Source organism: Balaenoptera ricei, chromosome X, assembly GCF_028023285.1.
Source record: "Balaenoptera ricei isolate mBalRic1 chromosome X, mBalRic1.hap2, whole genome shotgun sequence".
NCBI lineage: Eukaryota > Metazoa > Chordata > Mammalia > Artiodactyla > Balaenopteridae > Balaenoptera > Balaenoptera ricei.
Window position 1 is genome coordinate 35,067,652 of NC_082660.1, and position 21,647 is coordinate 35,089,298.

Sequence of the window (21,647 nt, forward strand, 5' to 3'; positions counted from 1 at the left end):
ATTTACCCTCCCCAGTTCACCTGCAGCATCAGGCTGAAGATTTGGCCCGAGATCACCCTCTTACCTGACTCATTCCTCTTTCCTATCCTATTAACCATTCCCTTACCAGCTTCTTCCGGAGCACATTCTTTCTAAATCCCTCACCCATGAATCCTCATCTCAGGATCTGCTTTGGAGGAACCCAGCCTAAGATGTTAGGCATGCACAGAACACATTTACAAACTAAGCACTATGACACTTTTCAAATCAAAGGGAGAAAGAGCTTCAGACCCTTTTAGGACATATAGTTGATCCTTTATTTGATACTCCCTTAGAACTATTTCTGTGTATCAGTTGACATTTCCTATGATACCTCAACCATGTGAGACTTTTTAAATTTGGAAATATCTATTCCAATTCTATACCACTCTGTTAGGGGGATGGTTAGGATAATCTAAAGGGGGGATGAAAATGCCTATTGCCTTATTCACTGGACACTTTATGAATAGGTAGCCCTGCGTTTGAGAGCCTACAAATAATGTGTGTGTGTGTGTGTGTTACAGAATCCTGAAGGAGGCCTGTACGTGGCTGTGACCCGGCTGGCAGGCATCACTGGAGTTGTCATCACACTCTGCCTCATATTGATTATCACCTCCTCCACCAAAACCATCAGGAGGTCTTACTTTGAACTGTTTTGGTACACACACCATCTCTTTGTGATCTTCTTCATTGGTCTCGCCATCCATGGAGCTGAGTGAGTATTTAAACTCCAAGGCCAAGTATTTTATGTCCATCAGTTTCCAGATGTGGTGCTCTGTTATAGGCACCGTGACCTCCCTGTCTTTGTGTGGTCAGCCTGTCTGCTGAGGGAGTATGAGGGGAAAACAGAAGTCACTCTGACAGAAACCACTCAGCACCACTTTAGTTTCTGGTACCCGACTCGTAACTATTCATAGTGCGGTTATTTATAGCAAGCTTGAAAAATACACCAAAGTTTTGAATATCTTTGCAAGCATATAGAAAGCACGCTGAGAGTGCTGGCAGGGCCTTGGATGTCTCCAACGATGTTTCCTGTGGCTTAATCCCTAGAAAATTAGACAAACTCCCAAACCAGAGAGGTTAATGATTAATCAGGTGAAAGGGTTTGCTGTCGTTCAATGAGTTTTTTTGTTTGTTTAATTTTATTTATTTTTGGCTGCGTTGGGTCTTCATTGCTGCACGTGGGCTTTCTCTAGTTGTGGCGAGCGGGAGCTACTCTTCCTTGCAGTGTGCAGGCTTCTTATTGCAGTCGGTGGCTTCTCTTGTTGCGGAGCACAGGCTTAGTTGCTCCACGGCATGTGGGATCTTCCCGGACCAGGGCTTGAACCCGTGTCCCCTGCATTGGCAGGCAGACTCTTATCCACTGAGCCACCAGGGAAGTCCCCGTTCAATGAGTTTTGATTCAAGCCAATCATTCACTGATTGCCTACTGTGTATGAGGACCTATCTCAGGCCCTGCGGGGAATACTAGAAGGAGAAATACATGGTTATTGCCTTCCAGCATCCTAACATAATAAAGGGAAAAGCTAGCTTCTATTGAGCATTTGTTACAGACATGAAATGTTTCTTTTAATCTCCAAAAGGTAGATATGCCCTTACTATCCCCATTTCCAGGGGAAATTGTAGACAAGGAAACAGACTAAAAAAGGTGAAGTGTGCAGCCAAGCCACTACCAGTTTATCCGTGGCATAGCTGGGGTTGGAGACCAGATGGGCTAAGGCAGGCCATGATGAATGCTCTCATAGAGACACACGGTGCCTGGACGTGTGGTTGGGAGAGTTTGCCTTATTGGGACCCTTCTTTCATACCAGGCTTCCTTTTTCCACTCTTTCACACTAGCTGATTCTGCCACCTGCACGCAAAAGCAGGCCTGGGAAGTTCCCCAGTGGGTATGGGGCTCCAGATAACTAAGGGTGGAGGAAGTAGGTGTCAAGGCTCAATGACTCTGGTCTGAGTCAAGTCAGCCTAGAAGTGGCTGAGACCTGAAAAGGGGAAGGGTGGAGAGAAGCAGCCTGTGGCAACCCCTCATGTGCATTCTTTTTTTAAAATTTATTTTATTGAAGTATAGTTGATGTACAATGTTATGTTAGTTTCAGGTGTACAGCAAAGTGACTCAGTTATACATATCCATTCTTTTTCATGTTCTTTTCCATTATGGTTTATTACAGGATACTGAATATAGTTCCCTGTCCTCAAGTGCATTCTTGATCAACTTGCTGACCCTGACCCCTGGTCATCTCTTTCTAAGCACTGAAAAATCTGTGTAGACAAAGACTCTCTTAACTCTCCTAAAAGCATTTGAGTATCTTTAAATGGGACTCGGTCATCATCCAGCTGTTTCAGAAAATCCTAGAGAAAAAAAAAAAAAAACAACTGAATTTCTTCCCCTCTCTAGCTTAGTAATTCCACCACTTTACGTTTGTATAGTTTCATAGATATGTATTTTCCTCTGGAGCAGGCAGAGGAGATATACGTACCTCGTTCTCCATCTGAGGAGAATCTGCTACTTATGCTGGTTGGCTGATTGCTCGGTCTCCTGGCTAGGTAGCCGCTGAACTGGGATTAAAAGCCAGGTTTTCTGACTTCCGGTCCTGGCATTGAGAAGAGAAGGAGAAAATCAGATTTTTTTTCTATCACTTTCTCCCCAAGTGAACTTGAGCATTAAGAACTTTAATAGTTATCATTTGTTGGACGCTGACTTTGTGTCTGGCGTTTTATATGCATCATGCCAATTGATTACTAAAATGAACTTTTAATGAGGAACTGATACCTATCTTATAGCTGAAGAAACTGAGGCTCAAAAGAAGTTAAATAACTTGCCCAAGGCCACCAAATTAGCAAGGGGTGGACGCGGGATGTGAAACCAAGGCTGTCTGGCTTGGGTCCAGAATTGCTTTCACCAAATCATTCTGCTTCTAATTACCTGGTCTCTCTAAGCCTCAGTGTCCTCATATGTAAACTGAGAGTACTAATACTTAACGTTTCAGGCCTGTTATCAGAATTACCTGAAATAATTTGTGTACGTGCCTTTCCCAGGCTTGGCACATGATAGATGCTCAATACATGGTAATTCTCTTCCCCAAGACCTAGGGATAGAAAGCGATGGTTAGTGACCTTGAACTAAAACATCCTCTGAATGTACCAACTGGCATAATAAATTTTAGGTCCCCCAAACAAACTTTTACAAAGGGCCTTCTGTGTCTCTTCTTATTATATATTCTGAAGACCTAGTCATTTATGTTCCTTGAGGTCAGGGACATGACTTACTCAACTTTGTGCCTCCCTCCCTCTGTTCCCACTCAACCTGGATTGTCTTATGTTTTAGTAGTTGCTCAATTAATATTAATTGAATTGAAGTGAATGGGCTCCGAGCACTTCAAGGGACACACCATCAGCGTTGATGTCTGTGAGAATGGCATAATCTCTACAAAATTAAGTCGTCTTAAGTGGATTTCAACGTTTTGGTTGAATTTAGACAATTTTGAAATAACAAATAAAGGATTTGTACTAAGCCTCAGGGCTACTGTATACGGTTGTATGGGTTGTCAACTACATAAGGGTGCCTGGCCAAGGGGAAAGAAATTAGCCCATGCTCTGCTGGCCAAGCTCTTGCCTCTAGGACTGTCCTCAAAGAGGGGGCATCTTGTTCTAATTTGCACAATGGTACTGTATGGGCCAGCGGTTGCTCTGTTAGATTTGCTGTTTTTCTCTTTTTATTTGTTTGTTTATAAATGAGAATAATACTTGAAACAGAAGCACAAATGTTGCCTTTCAGAAAACATGTATTGATGATCCAAAACTTACCCTCTATAATGTTACATATAAATATCCTTTGTGCCACTGTACATATTTTTTTTCTTTTTCTTTTTTTTTTTTGGCCACGTTGCACGGCATGTGGGATGTGGGATCTCAGTTCCCCGACCAGGGATCGAACCCGCACCCCCTGCAGTGGAAGCGTGGAATCTTAACCACTGGATCGCCAGGGAAGTCCCCATATTTTTTTTTTCTATTGCTAAAGATCATGCATTTTCTTTCCCTTCCTCTAATCTATTTGGAGGGGGCAAGAAGTATTACTTTTGAGTGAAAAGTATAGGACCCATATGAGAATACTAATAAAAATATGTCCAGAATCTCAGAAAACTAAGAATTTAATCTCTTGTTTCTAAATGGTCTGGACTTACATTTCCTCCTCAGGCGAATTGTACGTGGGCAGACCGCAGAGAGTTTGTTGCAACACAAGCCAAGAGAATGTTATCAAAACATCTCACAGTGGGGAAAAATAGATAAATGCCCAATCCCAACGTTCTCTGGGAACCCTCCTATGGTATGTACAATTCATTGTAGCTATTATAGTTTCATTACCAACAATCTTCAAACTGTGTCTAAGAAAGAGATACAAATGTCATAGAGTTGTCCGTTATGAATGTCATGGAACTGCTAGGATGTTATAAGTATCCAGTGTTTTTCTGCTATGCTTATTGTCTAGAATTAGTTCTTGAAAAGTAAGCTTTACATTAGTCTGTTACGAACATCCTGATATAAAACTTGGAAAAGTATTGTTTTTTAAAGTGCTTTTGGGTTCAAGAAGTTCTACCTCTTCTCTTCTGGTTGTGACGGCCACAATAATACCAGTTAATGATTTTCAGAGGGATTCCATCCTGAGCTGAGTTGGAAAACTCAGATTATGATTTATAAGGAGTCAGGAGCCTCTTCAGATTCCAGGAAGTAAGACTTTCTATACAGCTTTCAGAGCTGGGAAGGAAATTTGTGAGGTGGCACATAGGGCTGCCATTAGGTATCAGGAGGTCCCGTCTATGAGGCATAAAGGAGGCTGCAGAGCCAGGTTCATGCCAATGGCCCTTCATGGTAGAGCAGGAGTGTGGCAAGGATGACCAAGGGGAAAGATGCTGAAATATTTACCTTTTGTTGGGAGCTCTGAAGAACTCCGTTTTGTTTAATCTCAGTATCTCCGTTCCATAGAGTGAGCAGTGGACCCTGTGATCTTCATACCTTTTCCCCCATTGGCAAGCAATATACTTTACTGGTTATTATGCTGGCCATTGGTATAAAACTAAGCAAAAATCAACTTTTGTACAGGGCTTCTGAACAGGATGATTATTTTGTCCTTAAACACAGTATAATATAAAGGCAAATTTCCCATCCCATTTTCTCCTTCCTTTTTTCTGACTCTCATAATATAGGAGTACTCTTCCTCTAGAAACTGCATGCTGTCTGGGGACTCAACATCTTTCAGCATCCTTGCTCATTAATGAAAGCAAGCAGACACATCAGTGAACTACCCCCACTACATGCAGACATCAAGAGAAAGGATTAAAAGGGAACTCTATTGCAGGTCCTCTTATGAGCTGGGGAAGGCACATTTCCTTGAAGACAGCTGAAGTCAGAGTGCTGCTACCTTCACAGGCACCTACCTCAGAGGAGCTCCTGGGTTTCTGGGGAGATTAGAAGCGATGTCCAAGATCTGGCTCCATTCAATGGGGCCCCAGGTGGCCGCCAGGACATAGATGGATGATGCTAGACCGTTTGAAAAAACTGCCCCATGAAAATGAAGGCCAGTAGGAGAGCATTTATGACTTGCGGGCAGATATTCTTCAACTTAGGCTGGAGATAGGGACATTTGGGTGCTCTCAACTTCCAACAATAACTTTCTTAAAAAGTTTCATAGAAAGATCATAGGAGAGACTATGGGAAGCACTCTGGGATTTTTTTTTCCCTCTTGGAATCCCTTCTGGAATGTTGTATTTTAGATGATATTGACTTCTAAAATTCTTTGCTACTTCAGATATTCATCTAGGAACCTAACTGACTGAATCCCAGGATGGATCTGTTTGGCCTAAATGTTTTTGTATAGCCAGTAATGCCACAGGGTAATTCCAGTGTTCTGAAACACTGCAGATTATGACAAGAGAGAACCCTAGAGAAAGTGCATTGCATAGCTCCTAGAACTTGCCAGGATATTGGAGGAAGAGCTAAATTCTAGCGTGGAATTTCTCATCTTGCAAAGAATGAAGCTTTGCCTGTGTGACCAAGAGAAAGTAATTGCAACGTTGCATTAAAAATATGATGTTGTTGAAATGCTATCCTTTAGAGGAATGTTAATTCTGAAACCAGCCTTACTCTGCTGTAGGGTTATTGCAACTCCTATTGCGACAATAGGAGGAAATCCCATTCTTGTGGGCAGTTCCTCTTGGGAAAGTTTCATACTGTAGATATAGTTCCCCAATGTGGCCAAGGAGAATGTTCATTTTTACTGGCTCAAAAATTTATTTTAACTTTAGATATTTTCATGCATTCCTTTATAGAAGAAATTTACTAATCTATTATGGAATATTTAAACAAACCAAAATAGGTGAACTTGACTTCTAAAATGTTTTGTCCCCATGAATCTTTTATCAACTACCGCCCCTTAACACATCCTTTTTTCATTGTTTGCTCTGATTACAGACTTGGAAATGGATAGTGGGTCCCATGTTCCTATATCTCTGTGAGAGGTTGGTACGGTTTTGGCGATCTCAGCAGAAGGTGGTCATCACCAAGGTATTGGCTGGGTTAGGAATTACTAATACTATCTAACTGTATCATGGACAAGTCTATCCAAGTTCTCTATATCATTGTCAGATCTCACTTTTACTCTGTTTCTTTTGATTAAACTTAGGGCAGAGAGATGACCTACAGTTTGTTTCAATGTACCTAGCTTGATAATCACATGATTGGGCCTTTTAATTGGGGAAACTAGAAGTTAACATTTTCTGTTGAAAAGTGAATCCAAATGTTTTGTGTAAATGAATCTCTGTGTGTGTGTGTGTGTGTGTGTGTGTGTGTATGTAGAGGGGAGGAGCATAGAGAGATGATGTGATTAGTTAAGAGTAAAGAAGCAAAAGAGGTGAGTTCAAAAGGTCATGCACTGAGCCTTAAAATATTCAGATGCCAAAAGAACCAGGGAACCAAGGGCAGGTCTGGTTGAGATGGAGACAGTTTCCCAGGTCCTCTTTACCTCCTTCTCTGTGCTTTGTATGCAGTCACAGAGTATCAGAGTTAATGTACTCAAAGTCTCAAGCGAGCTAATAACTAAACTGCATTTAGAATTGAGTCCGCTAACTTCAAGTATATAGTGGTTTTGCCCCACACGTCTATGCTGCTTCTTATCACTAAATAAATAAATATCCAACTAAATAAATAGAAATGGAATCGCCTTATTATAGTTTCAGGAAACATCAGACAGGACTATTTTTATCAAATAAAATTTAATTAAGTTCAGTTCAGAAAGTATTTACTAAAAGCTTACCATGGGTTGCTTTCGCAAAACACACAAAATCTTCCACTCCACCACCCTAGCTCTTCTTTCTTGGCCTCTGTGGAAGGTCATAGTAAAGTTAGTCCTGCAGGCATTGGAAACCTTGAAATATAGGAAGCCACAACAGTTCTCCTTTTATGATATTTATATTGCACTATGAGAAAAAGCCCAGAGATCAGCAAAAAGAGCCACCACAAAATTTCCCTTACTAGACTAGAACGAACTAACCAGACAAGTATTTCCCCTAAGCCTATTTCTAAGGCAGACTTGTTTGCCTGTGAAGAAAATAGGTACTCATTTTCTTCTCATGTAAACACACATAAGAAACAAGGTACTATCCAAAAGTATTCTGGTGACAACGCTGTCCACTAGTGCATTTTATTCCCTTCTATCCCGATGTTCCCTGTGGTAGCAAAATTGCAATATGGTAGAACTCATTCTCACCACACAAAATTGCAACGCGAGCCACATAATTTTCAAAGTCATTTTCATCAATTTTTATGTTCTGTTTCAAAAAGAAGCTCTACACCTCCTTATTTCAGTGATGAAGGGAAGTTGGTTACAGCCTTGTCATATAAGTTATATTTGACTCACAAGTTTTGGAAATGCTTGGCAATTTTTCTTAAAAGGATTTCCTGTGGTCCTACTCCTCCTCACCGGTGAAAAGAAAAGCTCGTCTATATCAGTCAACATTAGGAAGCTGCTATTTTGTTTCTATTGATTTTTCTTTCCTTTGATGTCCCTTGGTTTGTTTTCAGTTGCACATATAAAGTCCCTCTAGGATCTCAGGAATCATCAAAGAAACATATTACTTTCTATATTACAATGAAATCATTTTGTTAAATTATTTACCAACTTACCAGTTGATGGACATTTGGACTGCTTCCAATTTTTTTTTTGCTGTTGTAAACAAAGCTGTTATGAACATTCAGGGACATGGAGAAGGAGGATGGCAACAGGTGGGTGGGGCCTGGCTTTGGGAGAGATGGATGGTGTATTCCCCAGGTAGGGAGAAATGTATAAACAATGCATGGAATCAGGCAGGTTCAAGGTGGGACTTGGGACAAAGACAGACCAGCACCTTAGGCTTGGTTTGGGCGATGTTGCTGTATTACTAGCCAATGGGGTCTCCTTCTGCTTCTGTCCGGCTGCTAAGGCTCTTGATCATCCCTTGGGGAGATAGGAAGGCTGAGCAGGAAACCACCTCTTCTTTCTGTTTCTAGCAACTGCCTTGTCTTCTTCGAGAAAAAAAAAAATCACATTAAGCTGGTGTCTTAGGTTGGATTCCCTGGCAAAGACTCTGAGACAGAGAACTGCATGTAGAAGGCTTATCGGGGCATGTTCTCCGGAGATGAACCTGTAAAAGAAAAGAAAGGCAGGACTGGGGGAAGGAAATTGCTGGCCCGAAGTGGTTGCAACTGCAGCCTCAGCTGATCCTACAGGAAGTGCTGCAGCTGCGATGGCCCCTGGGAGTTGTCCCAAAGTGAGGACAAGGGCCAGGCCTTTGGATCCCTGCATCAGCTCATTGTTGGCCATGGGCTACAGCCGAGGGCAGTTGCCAGTGAGAGGCAGGTTTGCTGGAAGAACTGCTCTGTTGGCCCTGAAGAAGGGACCTGGGTGGGGCATCTTAGCTCAGCCTTTTATCCATATGGATACTGAAAAGGCAAGTACTGGGGGAAAGGTTCATTTCCAGAGACACATTTTGTTCCATAGGTGGTCACTCACCCTTTCAAAACCATCGAGCTACAGATGAAGAAAAAGGGATTCAAGATGGAGGTGGGCCAATACATTTTCGTCAAGTGCCCTGTGGTGTCCAGGCTGGAGTGGCACCCTTTCACCCTGACCTCTGCCCCCGAGGAAGACTTCTTTAGCATCCATATCCGCATCGTGGGGGACTGGACGGAGGGACTTTTCAAAGCTTGTGGCTGTGATAAGCAGGAGTTTCAAGATGCCTGGAAACTACCGAAGTGAGTACCAAGTGCCTATTACAAAGGTGCATGAGTTCAGGAAAAATGTCACTCTACTAGCTCCTGAGTCTGACAAAACATACAGATTCTACAAATATAGGGAGCTATCTCGGTGTTCCCCATTTTATACGTGTGCTGTGTTTATGCATATATGTATAAATCTTATATGAAATATAAAATGTTTGAATCAAATACTAATCATGGATATTCCCCAGTGCCTATAAATTTGTAAGGGTCAAGGCCAAGGTATATTAACTTGCAATCAAAGCTATACTTAAAATTTCATTGGTGTACGTTATTTGAGGGTAAATGCCAGACGTTACTCACTTGGCCTCCTTCTTCCCACACGCCTAACATGGTGTCAGGCACTTAGTAGATGCTGAAGAAAAGTTTGTCAAATAACTCAATGAATAGACCAACATAAAGTAGAGATATTAAATTTATAAGATATTATGACATGGAAAATTCTCACTTTAATGTGCAGTGTAAGCAGGAATTTCAAGTGTGGGCTCACCTGGCAAGAGACACAGAGAGTCTTTGTGTGTGTGTGTGTGTGTGTGTGTGCACGCACGCATGTGTAGTGGGTGAACGGGGGTGGGGACATGAAAAAAATACCCCTGAGAGTTACCAAATGTTTTCAGTTAGCTAAAAATTCCTCTTCTTACTTCAACCCCGATGTTCACACTGAGTTGGTTACTTGAAAGCTATCTCACAGAACAAAGTGTCACATCAATACATTGTCCCAGTTTGAAGTGACATGTTGCACACCTGCAGTGGTGATGTGTGCCCCATCCTCCTCTGAAGAGCAAGGTATCCGTGTAACTATCTCCCCCATGCTTCCCTCCAGGATAGCTGTTGACGGGCCCTTCGGCACTGCCAGTGAAGATGTGTTCAGTTACGAGGTGGTGATGTTGGTGGGGGCAGGGATTGGGGTCACGCCCTTTGCATCCATTCTCAAGTCGATCTGGTACAAATATTGCAATAAAGCCCCCAATCTGAGGCTCAAAAAGGTAGGTTCTTTTCTTTTTTAAGAGGGCTTGGAGCATTCATCACAGTCTGCCAAGTGAAGCCCCAAAGAGCCTTCAGGGCAGAGGCTGGCAGAGACTGGGGGAAGTGAAGACAAGTTCTAGGTAGTTTCAGAGAGGCAGGCTCTGCACAAAAGGGCTATTTGATAAGTCAAAGGTGCTTCTGGGAATTCCCTGGCGGTCCAGTGGTTAGGACTCGGCGCTTTCACTGCCAAGGGTGCTGGTTTGATCCCTGGTCGGGGAACTAAGATCCCGCAAGCCATGCGTGGCACAGCCAAAAAAATAAACAAACAAACAAATAAATAAATGTGGTTCTGTATGAGCAGGCCTATTATTGAAAGTACAAATATACTGTATTTGTATAGCATTACTGGAAATTCAGAAGAGAGTTGGGAATAGAAAGTATTCACAACCCCAGTCCAGTAGTTATCCTTTTTGTAAGTTCTCTTCCAACATGTTTACATATTTTTAGAAAGCTGTATATATTGAGTATGTACAATTTCATGTCCTGCTCTTTTTAAAGCATATAATATTTTTCAGTGTTGTCACAAGCTTGCTAATAATCATTTTCGATGATTCTTTCATGTTCCATTGAGAGGATAGAATAATTTTTCTATCATCTTATGTTAGATATTGACATGGATTCCATTTCCAGCCCCCAGCACATTTATTTGTAGGGGGAGGGCAGGAGATGTGTCCTTTCGTGACACTTTTGCTTTTTTACTTTCTTATGGCTGTCTCCTCAGAATAAAGTCCTGGGGGATTTTTTGGTTACATGTAAGTTTGGTTTCATTGCCCAATAAAGGACACCTTTAATAAAGCTTGAGTCATTCTAATAGCTGTAGAGATAACCTCTAATAGGCACGTTGAGCTGACCTTGACTTTTCATTCTCCCCTTCCCCTCTTTTCGACGTGGAGGAGGTGTGGGTAGAACTACTTTTTCCTCTACGAACTCAGGGAAGTCTGGCAGTAGCGGGTAGGGAAGTAGCGTGGTGGCAGCCATGGCTCGTCTAGATCCTATTGGTCTTTCTGAGAGGAGGGTCAAAGGAAGCCGGGGATCCTAGGAGGGCAAGAGCAGACCCAGGGGGAAAGTGGTGGGCTAATGTTTTCCTCTTAAGCTACGGATTTCTGAGAACAAGCTATTTATTTACTGCCCTGCCGTGTGAAGGCCAGAGCAGGTTCATGTGAGCTAGTTTGTCAAATATCTAGAGCTTTCTGAAAACCCATTTTTCCAGGCATTCTGAGCAGCAGGGAAAAGTAGAGGTGGGGAGGGTAGAAATCCATATTTCAATGCTGATAGGTCCCTATTTAAATATAATCTACTTGACTCACAGATATAGAGAAAGAACTGGTGGTCACCAGTGGGGAGAGGGAAGGTGGGAGGGGCAAGACAGGGGTAGGGGATTAAGAGGTACAGACGACCATGTGTAAAATAAATAAGCTACGAGGATATAATGTACAACATGGGGAATATAGCCAATATTTTATGATAACTATAAATGGAGTATAACCTTTAAAATTATGAATCACTCTATTATATACTTGTAACATATGATATTATACATCAACTATCCTTCAAAAAAAGATAAAAATAAAAAAAGAAACATAATCTGCTTCACGGTCTGTCCCCCTCTCAGATCTACTTCTACTGGCTGTGCCGGGACACACATGCCTTTGAGTGGTTTGCAGACCTGCTGCAGCTGCTGGAGATCCAGATGCAGGAGAAGGACAACGCCGGCTTCCTCAGCTACAACATCTACCTCACTGGCTGGGATGAGTCTCAGGTGAGGACAAGATCCCCAATCTCAGGTCCCTCCCACAGTGCCCAGGGCTTACCGACTTCCCCTTGGTTACTGGAATGTCTTGTGTACTGTTTTTAAGAACAGTCGATGGGTTCGGGTGATCCAGCACATTCACTCTGACTCAGTATCCCCATTTGTTCAGACGGTTGATATTAGATTCAAAGTTGGTATCTGTGGGATGGGTCAAAGCTAGGGAGCCTACAAGGGAATCAAAGCCATGACTTTGACCTTGTTAGAGCCATGTCTCCACCAGGGGTATCGAACCAGATGGACAAGATGATCTACGGGGTTATGGGAAGAAAATAGAGAAAAGATCAGCTCTCTCTCGTTCTCTCTCTCTCTCTCTCTCTGTGTCTGTATTTATATATACACATGCATATACATATATATGTATACACATGCATATATATGTGTATATATTCCTTTAATTTATGTCTATGCATGTTTTATACTATACATAATACATTTAATAAGGAGTCATAATAACTGGCAATAGTTATTAAGCATATGCTTGTGCCAAGTATTGTTCTTAGTGTTTACATAGATTGTCTAATTAAATCCTCAAAACAACCTTATGAAGTAGCTATTATTCTTTGCCAGATTTTACAGATGGGGAAGCCAAGGCCCAGAACCAGTTAGGTCATTTGTCCAAGGGCATCCAAGTAATAAATGCTCCAGAACCTGTACTCTTACTACTCCTAGTAGCTCATGATTATCATTTGTAAATAAATCAATATATATCTAATGAAGGTGATATATATATATATATATATATATATATATGTATATATGAGGGGTGTGTGTGTATGTGTATATGTATATATGTGTGTGTAGTATGTGTATATGTATATATGTATATGTATATATACTTTCTCCCTCCTGAGACATTTAGCAATGGAAATGTGAATTTTCGATTGAGAAGACGATTACAGTTAATTACAATTATTGATAAGATAATCACAATTCACAAGACAGCCCCCCACAACAAAGAATTATCTGGCCCCAAATGTCCAAAGTGATGAGACTGAGAAACTCAGAAACAAGTTAATGATTCCTAGGGGGTAACGTCTTTCTAAATAAGGAGACATTCATGACTTGGCCTGGAAGCAGCATAACTGTCCCCCTGAGTGAGGAGGTAAGGCAAGGGTCTCTGCCTACTCCTGGCCACTGCCTCAGATGGCCATCCCCACACATTGACTCCTCACCCAAGGCATTTTTCACATGCACCTGGTCCCTGTGAAAACTGACTTCTTCTCATTTAGGTTTTGGCATATCGCTTATCATAGGTTCTCCAAGTCTTAGGAAAGGCTTGTTGCAAACGTAGGTCCAGGGACACATGACCATGAAAATTGCTGCTCCAGAAAAAGTGGTTTTAAGATGCCACTTCTGCAATTTAAAAATGAAACAACAACAACAAAATGTGATCAAAATGAAACCCAGGGGGAAAAATGTATAATATATAAATTGCTTTGCAGTTCTGTTTTTTTCAAAAGCCAGACACAGTTTTTTAAGTGGGAAATCTCTTTGCATTGAAAAAGAGTTATTTTGCTTTGCAAAACTTTGTCCCTACAGGACTATTAAACCAGGGTAATCACCCTTCTTAACCTCTTCCATCCCATCATCCATTCCCTGTCCAGTGAATGTAAAATCTGATTTGATTGTTAAATAAATGTAATTAACCATTTTTATTTAAAAAAATACCTGTTGTTCAAACTGAGGCCCCCTAGAATGGTCACAGGAAACAACACATGACTCTGCACACACACACACACACACACACACACACACACACACACACACACACACACATACACACATATACAGAGAGTAGCTTTAGGCTTGGGTTGATTACATTACATTACATTACCAAAATATGAGTACATTTTAGTCTATGGTTGTCTTAATTCTTAGTGATTCTCCCAAAGGAGCGGGAGTATATTAGGGTGAGAAAAGACTGTCAGACGTACTGCAGAGAGAAAAACAGTGAGATAGAGAATTTAAATCCTACCCACACTTCAAAGTCTGGCTCAAATGCGGCCACTCTGAAACCTTCCCATATCCTCCCACCCGTGCTCCCTTCTTTGTCCTCATGGAGATGTTTGTGCCTCCTCTATGGTCTCCCTTTCTAGACTGTAAATTGCTTGAGAACTGGTTTGTTCAGTGTTGACCTTCTAGCTTCCAGCATGGTGCCTTGCCCCAAATACATACAGTTAGAATGGTAATTAGAGCTTGGTTTGTGAGATATGTAAGTATATCTGTGTGTGTTTATACAGCATGCCTCTTTTGTCTGAATTCATGTCCTTTCCTGCAGGCCAATCACTTTGCTGTGCACCATGACGAGGAGAAAGATGTGATCACAGGCCTGAAACAAAAGACCTTGTATGGACGGCCCAACTGGGATAATGAGTTCAATACCATTGGGAGTCAACACCCCAAGTAAGGAGTTCCCCCACCAAGGTGTTCTTGAGGCTCATGGTCTACGTAAAGCAACAGCTTCCAAACATGGCTAGATTAATATATTCCAGAAACTAAGATACCTAGATTACCATATTTACACCCATAAAAGGTTCTAGATATCTCTGACTTCAAGAGGAAGTCTTTAAATCACACCAAAATTGACTGGAGAGTTCCAAACAAAGATTCCCAGGCTCCACCTCAGACTTTCTGAACCCTGTTCCCCCCAAATAGGCCCATAACTCAGTTCTTTTCTTTCACCTCCTAAATTTTAGTCGTGTATCTACTTCTATTAATTCTCTATGATTTATATTTATTACTAAGGAGACACTGTCCCCACTTTCATTTATAGTTTTTGGGTCCAAGATCATAAGTTGACAGATATTCCAGTTCCTTCCTGCCCTCACTAAAGCTTTGGTCATCATGAAACTAGATGTTCTATAATATAAAAGACAGCTCCCCACAACAAAGAATTCCCTGACCTAAAATGTGAGTAGTGCTGAGGTTGAGAAACTGTTTTAGGTCAGTTTTCATTGTGCTACTATTCCTTGGTATTTCTAAGTTTTTCCTGCCTACTGTACTGGCTGTTCTTGAAACTCTTATCAGTCATTTACACTTTAGAGTGAATGAGGCTTGGTTGGTTTCTTGAATGGATTGAGTGGTAAAGGAAAGTAGCTTAAGAAAGAGACAGGATGCAAAGGAAGCACTACAGTTCTTGCTTGTCTCGCAAGCTTATCCTCTTCCGTTCTCTGGATTTTCAGATTCTCCCTTTTCTTCTTTATAGTCGCAAACATTTCTCAGAACATCTCCAGGCAACCTTTATTTGCCTTAGTTTACTAGGACTTCTAACAGTGAAGCTCAAGAGGAGAAGTGCTACTTACCTGTCTCTTGGCTTCAGGCTCCATTTCCACTCTTCCATGCTCTCCTGTGTATCGTGGCGGGCTAGAAGTCTGAAAACTGCATTTCTAAAATCTAGAACACATGACAAACTCAAGAAATCACCATAAATACACTCTTTACGCCATTGCTTCTTACACTTTAATGAACATATAAATCACTTGGGGAAGCTTTTTGAAACGCTGATTTAGTACATGTGGGGTAGGGCCAAAGAATCTGCATTCTTGGTTTTGAATAGATTTTTGAGTTTTACTGAAATCTTAACGTGAACAAGAAATTGGAAATACAATCACATCAAAGAACAAATTGTCACGGCTTTGACATTGAAGCCAAACCAATTTTGTAGGGCAGATTTCAAAAAAGTGTGAAGTTATAACAATTTAAAAACACCGTTGGCCTACTTTAAGAATCTGCATTCTTAAAAAGCGGACACCGAGGCTACTGGTCCGGAACCAGAGCTAGAGGAGCAAGGCTTTAGAGTCTAAAATGTTGAGGGATGAAGCCACACGAAGCTGTTGGCAGAGGGGGTGTTCCTGAAGCGGGTTTGTCCTTGATTTTAAGATGCTGGAGTGTTTGGGGACAGTAGCCCACAGGCTCACAAATTCACCCTCATTTTCTCTGTAGTAGAAGTTTCCGCAAACCCTGCTTGCATGTCATTTTTTCAGAGAAGTCAGCTGCCTTTTGAAGTGGCCGGCTGCCCGCCCCTCCCAGCCCCTCAAACAGGGCCGAGCCACGTTCCCTCATGGTAACCTGAACTCTGTCATTTGCGGAAGGACAAAGGAGCAGAGGGGACTCTGCCCTGAGGCCTGAAATCAATAGGAAATCCCCCCATGTGCTTTGTAATTGAGCTCATCCCAAAGCCTGAAACTGTCTTTTTTCTTTCTTTCCCAAAAGTACCAGAATAGGAGTTTTCCTCTGTGGACCGGAAGCCTTGGCTGAAACCCTCAATAAGCACTGCATCTCCAACTCCGACTCTGGCCCCAGGGGAGTGCATTTCATTTTCAATAAGGAAAATTTCTAACTAGTCTCTTCCATGAGGAAATAAATGTGGCTTGTACCGCCAAATGCCCCAATAATGCTAGTTGATAATGTAAGTTCCCTCCTTTAAAGAAAAAGAAAGAAAGAGAAACTATAATGTGATGATTTGCCCTGAAAGGAATGTCAAAGATTGTTTAACAGTGATAAATTTGCATTTGTATGGGGCTTTATGGTTTTCAGAGCAATTATATACACATGTTTTCATTTTGTTTCCTCACAGTAATTCCAGAGAAAGGTAGGGCAAGGATTCTCAGACTCAGGTCTTAGGATTAAAAAATGGGGACTCAAAATGGTGAAGTAGCTTCCCTAAGATTAAAGCTGAGACTGGCTCTAGACCATCTGACTCTAGGTTTGGTGATCTTTCAGCAATACCAGGCTGCCTGAAAATAGGTTTGTATACTCCCCAAAAGAAGAAGCAAACCAGGGAGTAACTATTCATATTCCCTTTTGTGTCATCTTTGTTATCATTATTGTCCTATCAAAGGAAATTTTCCAAATAAGAGATATATATTCTGAGAGTGATTCATCACTTAATGGTGACAGCACACTCCAGTTTACCGATGCAGCAGCCTAACTGGGTCAGAGATTCCTCCTACAAAAGAATATTAGACTGACTGGAATTAACGTATGCCCCAGCAGAGAGTGGATACTCAATGAAAGTTTGCTGAATGAATGAATGAATGAATGAAAGGACATTTAAAACCATACAATGCCAGGGTAGAACTAATTGAAAGCTTTAAACGGAATTATCTGAGGAAATCACTTCTGAGACTCTTGTTGACCAAAGGAACCTGATTCTCTTGAAGGTAAAGAACAGGCTAAGGTTAGTAACCAATAGGTTGTCCTGTCCAAACATTTTTATTTGAAACATGCAGGAAAGGGAGATAGAGGCAGAGAACTGAACTCCTGTCCTAACTCTGGCTGGCTCCTTTAGTCCTGCTCCTTATGCTATGAAAGAAATGCAAACTGATTTATTGCCGGAAACGGTCTCCTCCAGCCAGCACTTGTGAATCTGAAATTAAGAATTGTGACAAATATGTATCTGATACGCCCATCTGCTTTAAATAGCATCCACGCTTTGTTTTACTTAAATACACATGCAAAAGAGATCTTACTGGTGTAACTAACGATTTATTGTTCTATCATCATGATCATGATGAAATTTACATCCCAGAAACTAAAATCCCTAGCTTACTGTGTAGGTATTGGATTCATACCCAGTAGAATGTTCTGGATATCCTTGAGTTTGAGAGTCTCCAAATCACTGTTAATGTGGCCAGAAAAGTTTTTTTTTTCCCCCTCAGGACTGCTCCTACTTCTGGGAACTAAAAACAGATTTATTTGTTATATCCTCTGGGGCCACAGATATTTAGAAGTATTCAACTTTGATAATGAGAAAGAAAGAGAAGGGAGCAGGGGGGAAGGGCAGAAGATGGGGTTAGGAGGAAAGGGGAGGGAAGGGGGAAGAGAATAGAAGGAGAGTGAGAGAAAGCAAAAAAAGGCAAAAGGGAAGGGTAGGTGAAGGGGGTCACTTTCTACCCCAGATTTCTTAAAGTCTTATACATATTGAATGTAATTGCAGGAGCTACACACATATTCATTTTATTTTGATAACATATGGTATTGAATCTGAAATTCTGGCCATGAATTTGATGCTGAGTGGGCATATTCAGGGGACTGGGCTGAACTAGTAAGAACTCAGTTGTTCCTTTGGGTTCCCAGGACGCCCCGGGCACTGAGGGTCGGTCCTGACAAGTCAGGCTTGCTTTGAGAATGTCACCTCCCCACAATGTCCCAAGACTGTTTCTGCAAAGAGAAACTTAGGTCCAGCCTGTTCCTACTGCACCCCAGGTATCAGTTCATTCATTCAACAAACTTTTATTGTGCTATTACTATGACTCGGGCTCTGTGTTGATAGCTTGAGTTCTTTACACCAAAGTGTGAGCCAGAGGGGGAACCAGAGTTATAAGGAGTCTGACAATCTGGGCCCTCGCTCACCTGTGTGACATAAGTAAAACCAACTCCATTTGTTGCTCTGAAAATGTTTCTCCAGGGTTTTCTATTTTTGACACCAACAGAGTTACCAAAATAGAGAGATCTGCCCTGTGTTATCCTGGTTATGAGATGAAAAATGAGTGTAAAAGCTCTTGTCATTATGAGAGCTTCCTTCTCCATTCTTCTCCCCAGCCGTCGGCTGCCTGCACAGCTTTTTTAGCATTTAGTATTTAGTAACAGGTACTGAGAAAACGATTAAGCATTGTTTTTAATCTCAAGGCTATGAAGGCTTTTCTTATTTCTTTTGCTTTTGCAACACTGCATTTATGAAATTTGAATACTTGTAGATGTTGTGTGTGAATAGTTTACGGGGGGTGGGGGGACCCTGGGAGATAATTCTTGGGAAGAACTATCAAAACTGTGCTCAGTGATTAAAATGAATGAGCTCTCTCTGTGTCTGTGTTATTGATCTTCATATTCAAGGGTGGATTCAGATGGCAAAGATTTTCTCTGCCCCAGCGGGATTGAGATTCTCTGTGTTTTTGTAGATATGTCAAACACTGCACAATGTCTGGATTGAGAAGGGAAAACTGAGTACTGAGTTCTGTACTAATGTCCTGGTGACCCTCACGGCACTGGTATAAGGGAATGGACAAGGGAGTGTCACCTGACATTGCAGACAGAATTTCAAAGGCAAAGAAGTCCTAGTGTAAGACGTCTTTTTTTCATTTCCACTCACCTTTTTGGTTCTAACTTTGCAACTAGCTGCCATCAAATCAGGTTGTGAGTATATATGTATGTGCTCATGGTTCTGTACTGGTCATTGTTCTAAGTGAGCCAACCAGTTATGATTCGCCCCCCCCACCCCATGTAGGAAAGGGATAGAGGTGTAGACATATGCTGCCACGGGGGGAAAGGTCATTCGCTGAAATAAATGTCAATAATAGAAATAGCTAATGTTTAATAAACACCTACTATGCCAAACATTTTACATACACTTCAGCTAATCCCTCAGGACACTGCAAGGTAGTCATTTTATCCCAATTTCGTTGATTAAAAAAACAAAACAAAACAAAAAAAACTGAAGCTGAGAGAGGATAACTGATAGGGTCAAACTATCCCACAACTACTGGGTGACTGTGTCAAAATTAAGTCCATATCTTTCTAGCTAAAAAGCCCATGTTCTTTACACCACACTAACAGATTAGGTATAAGTAACCAAGGATATTTTTAAAGCTATTGTGCTAGGTACAGATTCTGCACTAAGAATAGCTGGGTAACAGTGGTGGTATAAACCTCTGGTTTATGCCATCTAAGTACCTTGGTATCTTAGTTTAGAAACATTCGTTAACTGGATTCATGCTAATTTTTACTTTTATTTATTCTGATGTTTTTTCAGCTTTATTGAGGTATAGCTGACAAATAAAATTATAAGATATTTAAAGCATACAACATGATGATTCACCAAATAATGTTTTTCCAAAGAACAGCAACTTTCACTTATATAACCACAATGCAATGAACCAACCCAAGAAATTTAACACCGATACAAAACTAGCATTTACTATATAGTCTACGTATAGGTGACATTGTATCCTCAGTGCATTGTATTAGGAGGTAGGTATTGTCAGTTTGTCCTGTTATTAGTGGTAGTATGTTTCATCACCAGATTCTTCTGTTATAAACATAAAGGTATTATTTTACTTTTGTAATTAGTAATTAACATTTGGGGAATATGTACTGACTGTATAAATATCATTTTCTCCAATTGTCTTTCACCCAGTCGTTCTAGCATACGTTGATGAAATTACACTGAACCGATTTTTATAATGATGGTTACAAAATATCTGGATTCTTAAACCTCAGTAATCTGCCAATTTCTTTTTTCCCCCAGATTTATTGAGATACAATTGATATGTAACATTGTGTAAGCTTAAGATGTACAATGTGTTGATTCGATACATTTGTATATTGCAAAATGATTACCATGATAGCATTAGCTAACACTTCCATCCTGTCATATAATTACCATCGCTTTTTTGTGGTGAGAGCAGCCGCATAGCACAGGGAGATCAGCTCGGTGCTTTGTGACCACCTAGAGGGGTGGGATAGGGAGGGTGGGGAGGGAGGGAGATGCAAGAGGGAGGAGATATGGGAACATATGTATATGTATAACTGATTCACTTTGTTATAAAGCAGAAACTAATACACCATTGTAAAGCAATTATACTCCAATAAAGATGTTAAAAAAAAAAAGATATACTCTTTGCAGTATCCCACAGGTTTTGACATGTTGCACTTCCATTTTCATTTGTTTTGAGATATTTTTTGATTTATCTTTGATTTCTTCTTTGACCCATTGGTGTTCAGGAACATGTTGTTTAATTTCCACATATTTGTGAATTTTCCAGTTTCTTCCTGTTATTGATTTCTAGCTTCATACCATTGTGGTCAGAAAAGATACTTATGATTTCAATCTTCTTAAATTTACTAACACTTGTTTCTGACCTATCATTTAATCTATCCTAGAGAATGTTCTGTGTGTGCTTGAGAACAATGTGTATTCTGTTGCTGTTAGATGGAATGTTCTGTATCTCTCTGTTAGTTCCATTGGTCTAAACTATGTTTCAGGTCCAACATTTCCTCGTTAATTTTCTGTCTGGATAACCTATCCATTGTTGAGAGTGGGGTATTGAAGTCCCCTACTATTATTGGATTGTTGTCTATTTCTCCCTTCAGATCTGTTAGTATTTGCTTAATGCATTTAGGTGCTCCAATATTGGGTGCATATATATTTATGATTATTATATCTTCTTGACTAATTGGCCACCTTATCATTATATAATGACCATCTTTGTCTCTTGTTACCATTTTTGCCTTAAAGTCTATGTTGTCTGGTATAAGTATAGCTACTCCTGCTCTCTTTTGTTTCCACTTACGTGGAATATCTTTTGCCATCCCTTCACTTTGAGCCTATGTGTGTCCTTAAAGCTGAAGTGAGTCTCTTGTAGGCAGCATATAGTTGGGTCTTGTTTTCTACCCATCCAGCTACTCTCTGCCTTTTGATTGGAGAATTCAGTCCATTAGCATTTAGAGTAATGATCGATTGGTAAGGACTTACTAATGAGATCTTTTA

The 21,647-nt window shown here is 40.9% G+C and overlaps 1 protein-coding gene across 2 annotated transcripts in view; it reads left to right on the top strand.

Moving 5' to 3' along the window:
- The window catches only part of LOC132357399 (cytochrome b-245 heavy chain), a 108,322-nt gene extending 91,619 nt beyond the window's left edge, over window positions 1–16,703 (top strand). For both annotated transcript variants that reach the window (XM_059910813.1, XM_059910812.1), the window contains exons 7-14: window positions 543–733; window positions 4,213–4,342; window positions 6,484–6,576; window positions 9,047–9,300; window positions 10,148–10,310; window positions 11,963–12,109; window positions 14,439–14,563; window positions 16,373–16,703. In XM_059910813.1, the coding sequence (XP_059766796.1) occupies window positions 543–733; window positions 4,213–4,342; window positions 6,484–6,576; window positions 9,047–9,300; window positions 10,148–10,310; window positions 11,963–12,109; window positions 14,439–14,563; window positions 16,373–16,499 (1,230 nt within the window). In that variant the 3' untranslated portion in view covers window positions 16,500–16,703. The remainder of the gene's footprint in view (window positions 1–542; window positions 734–4,212; window positions 4,343–6,483; window positions 6,577–9,046; window positions 9,301–10,147; window positions 10,311–11,962; window positions 12,110–14,438; window positions 14,564–16,372) is intronic.
- The last annotated feature ends 4,944 nt before the right edge of the window (window positions 16,704–21,647 follow it).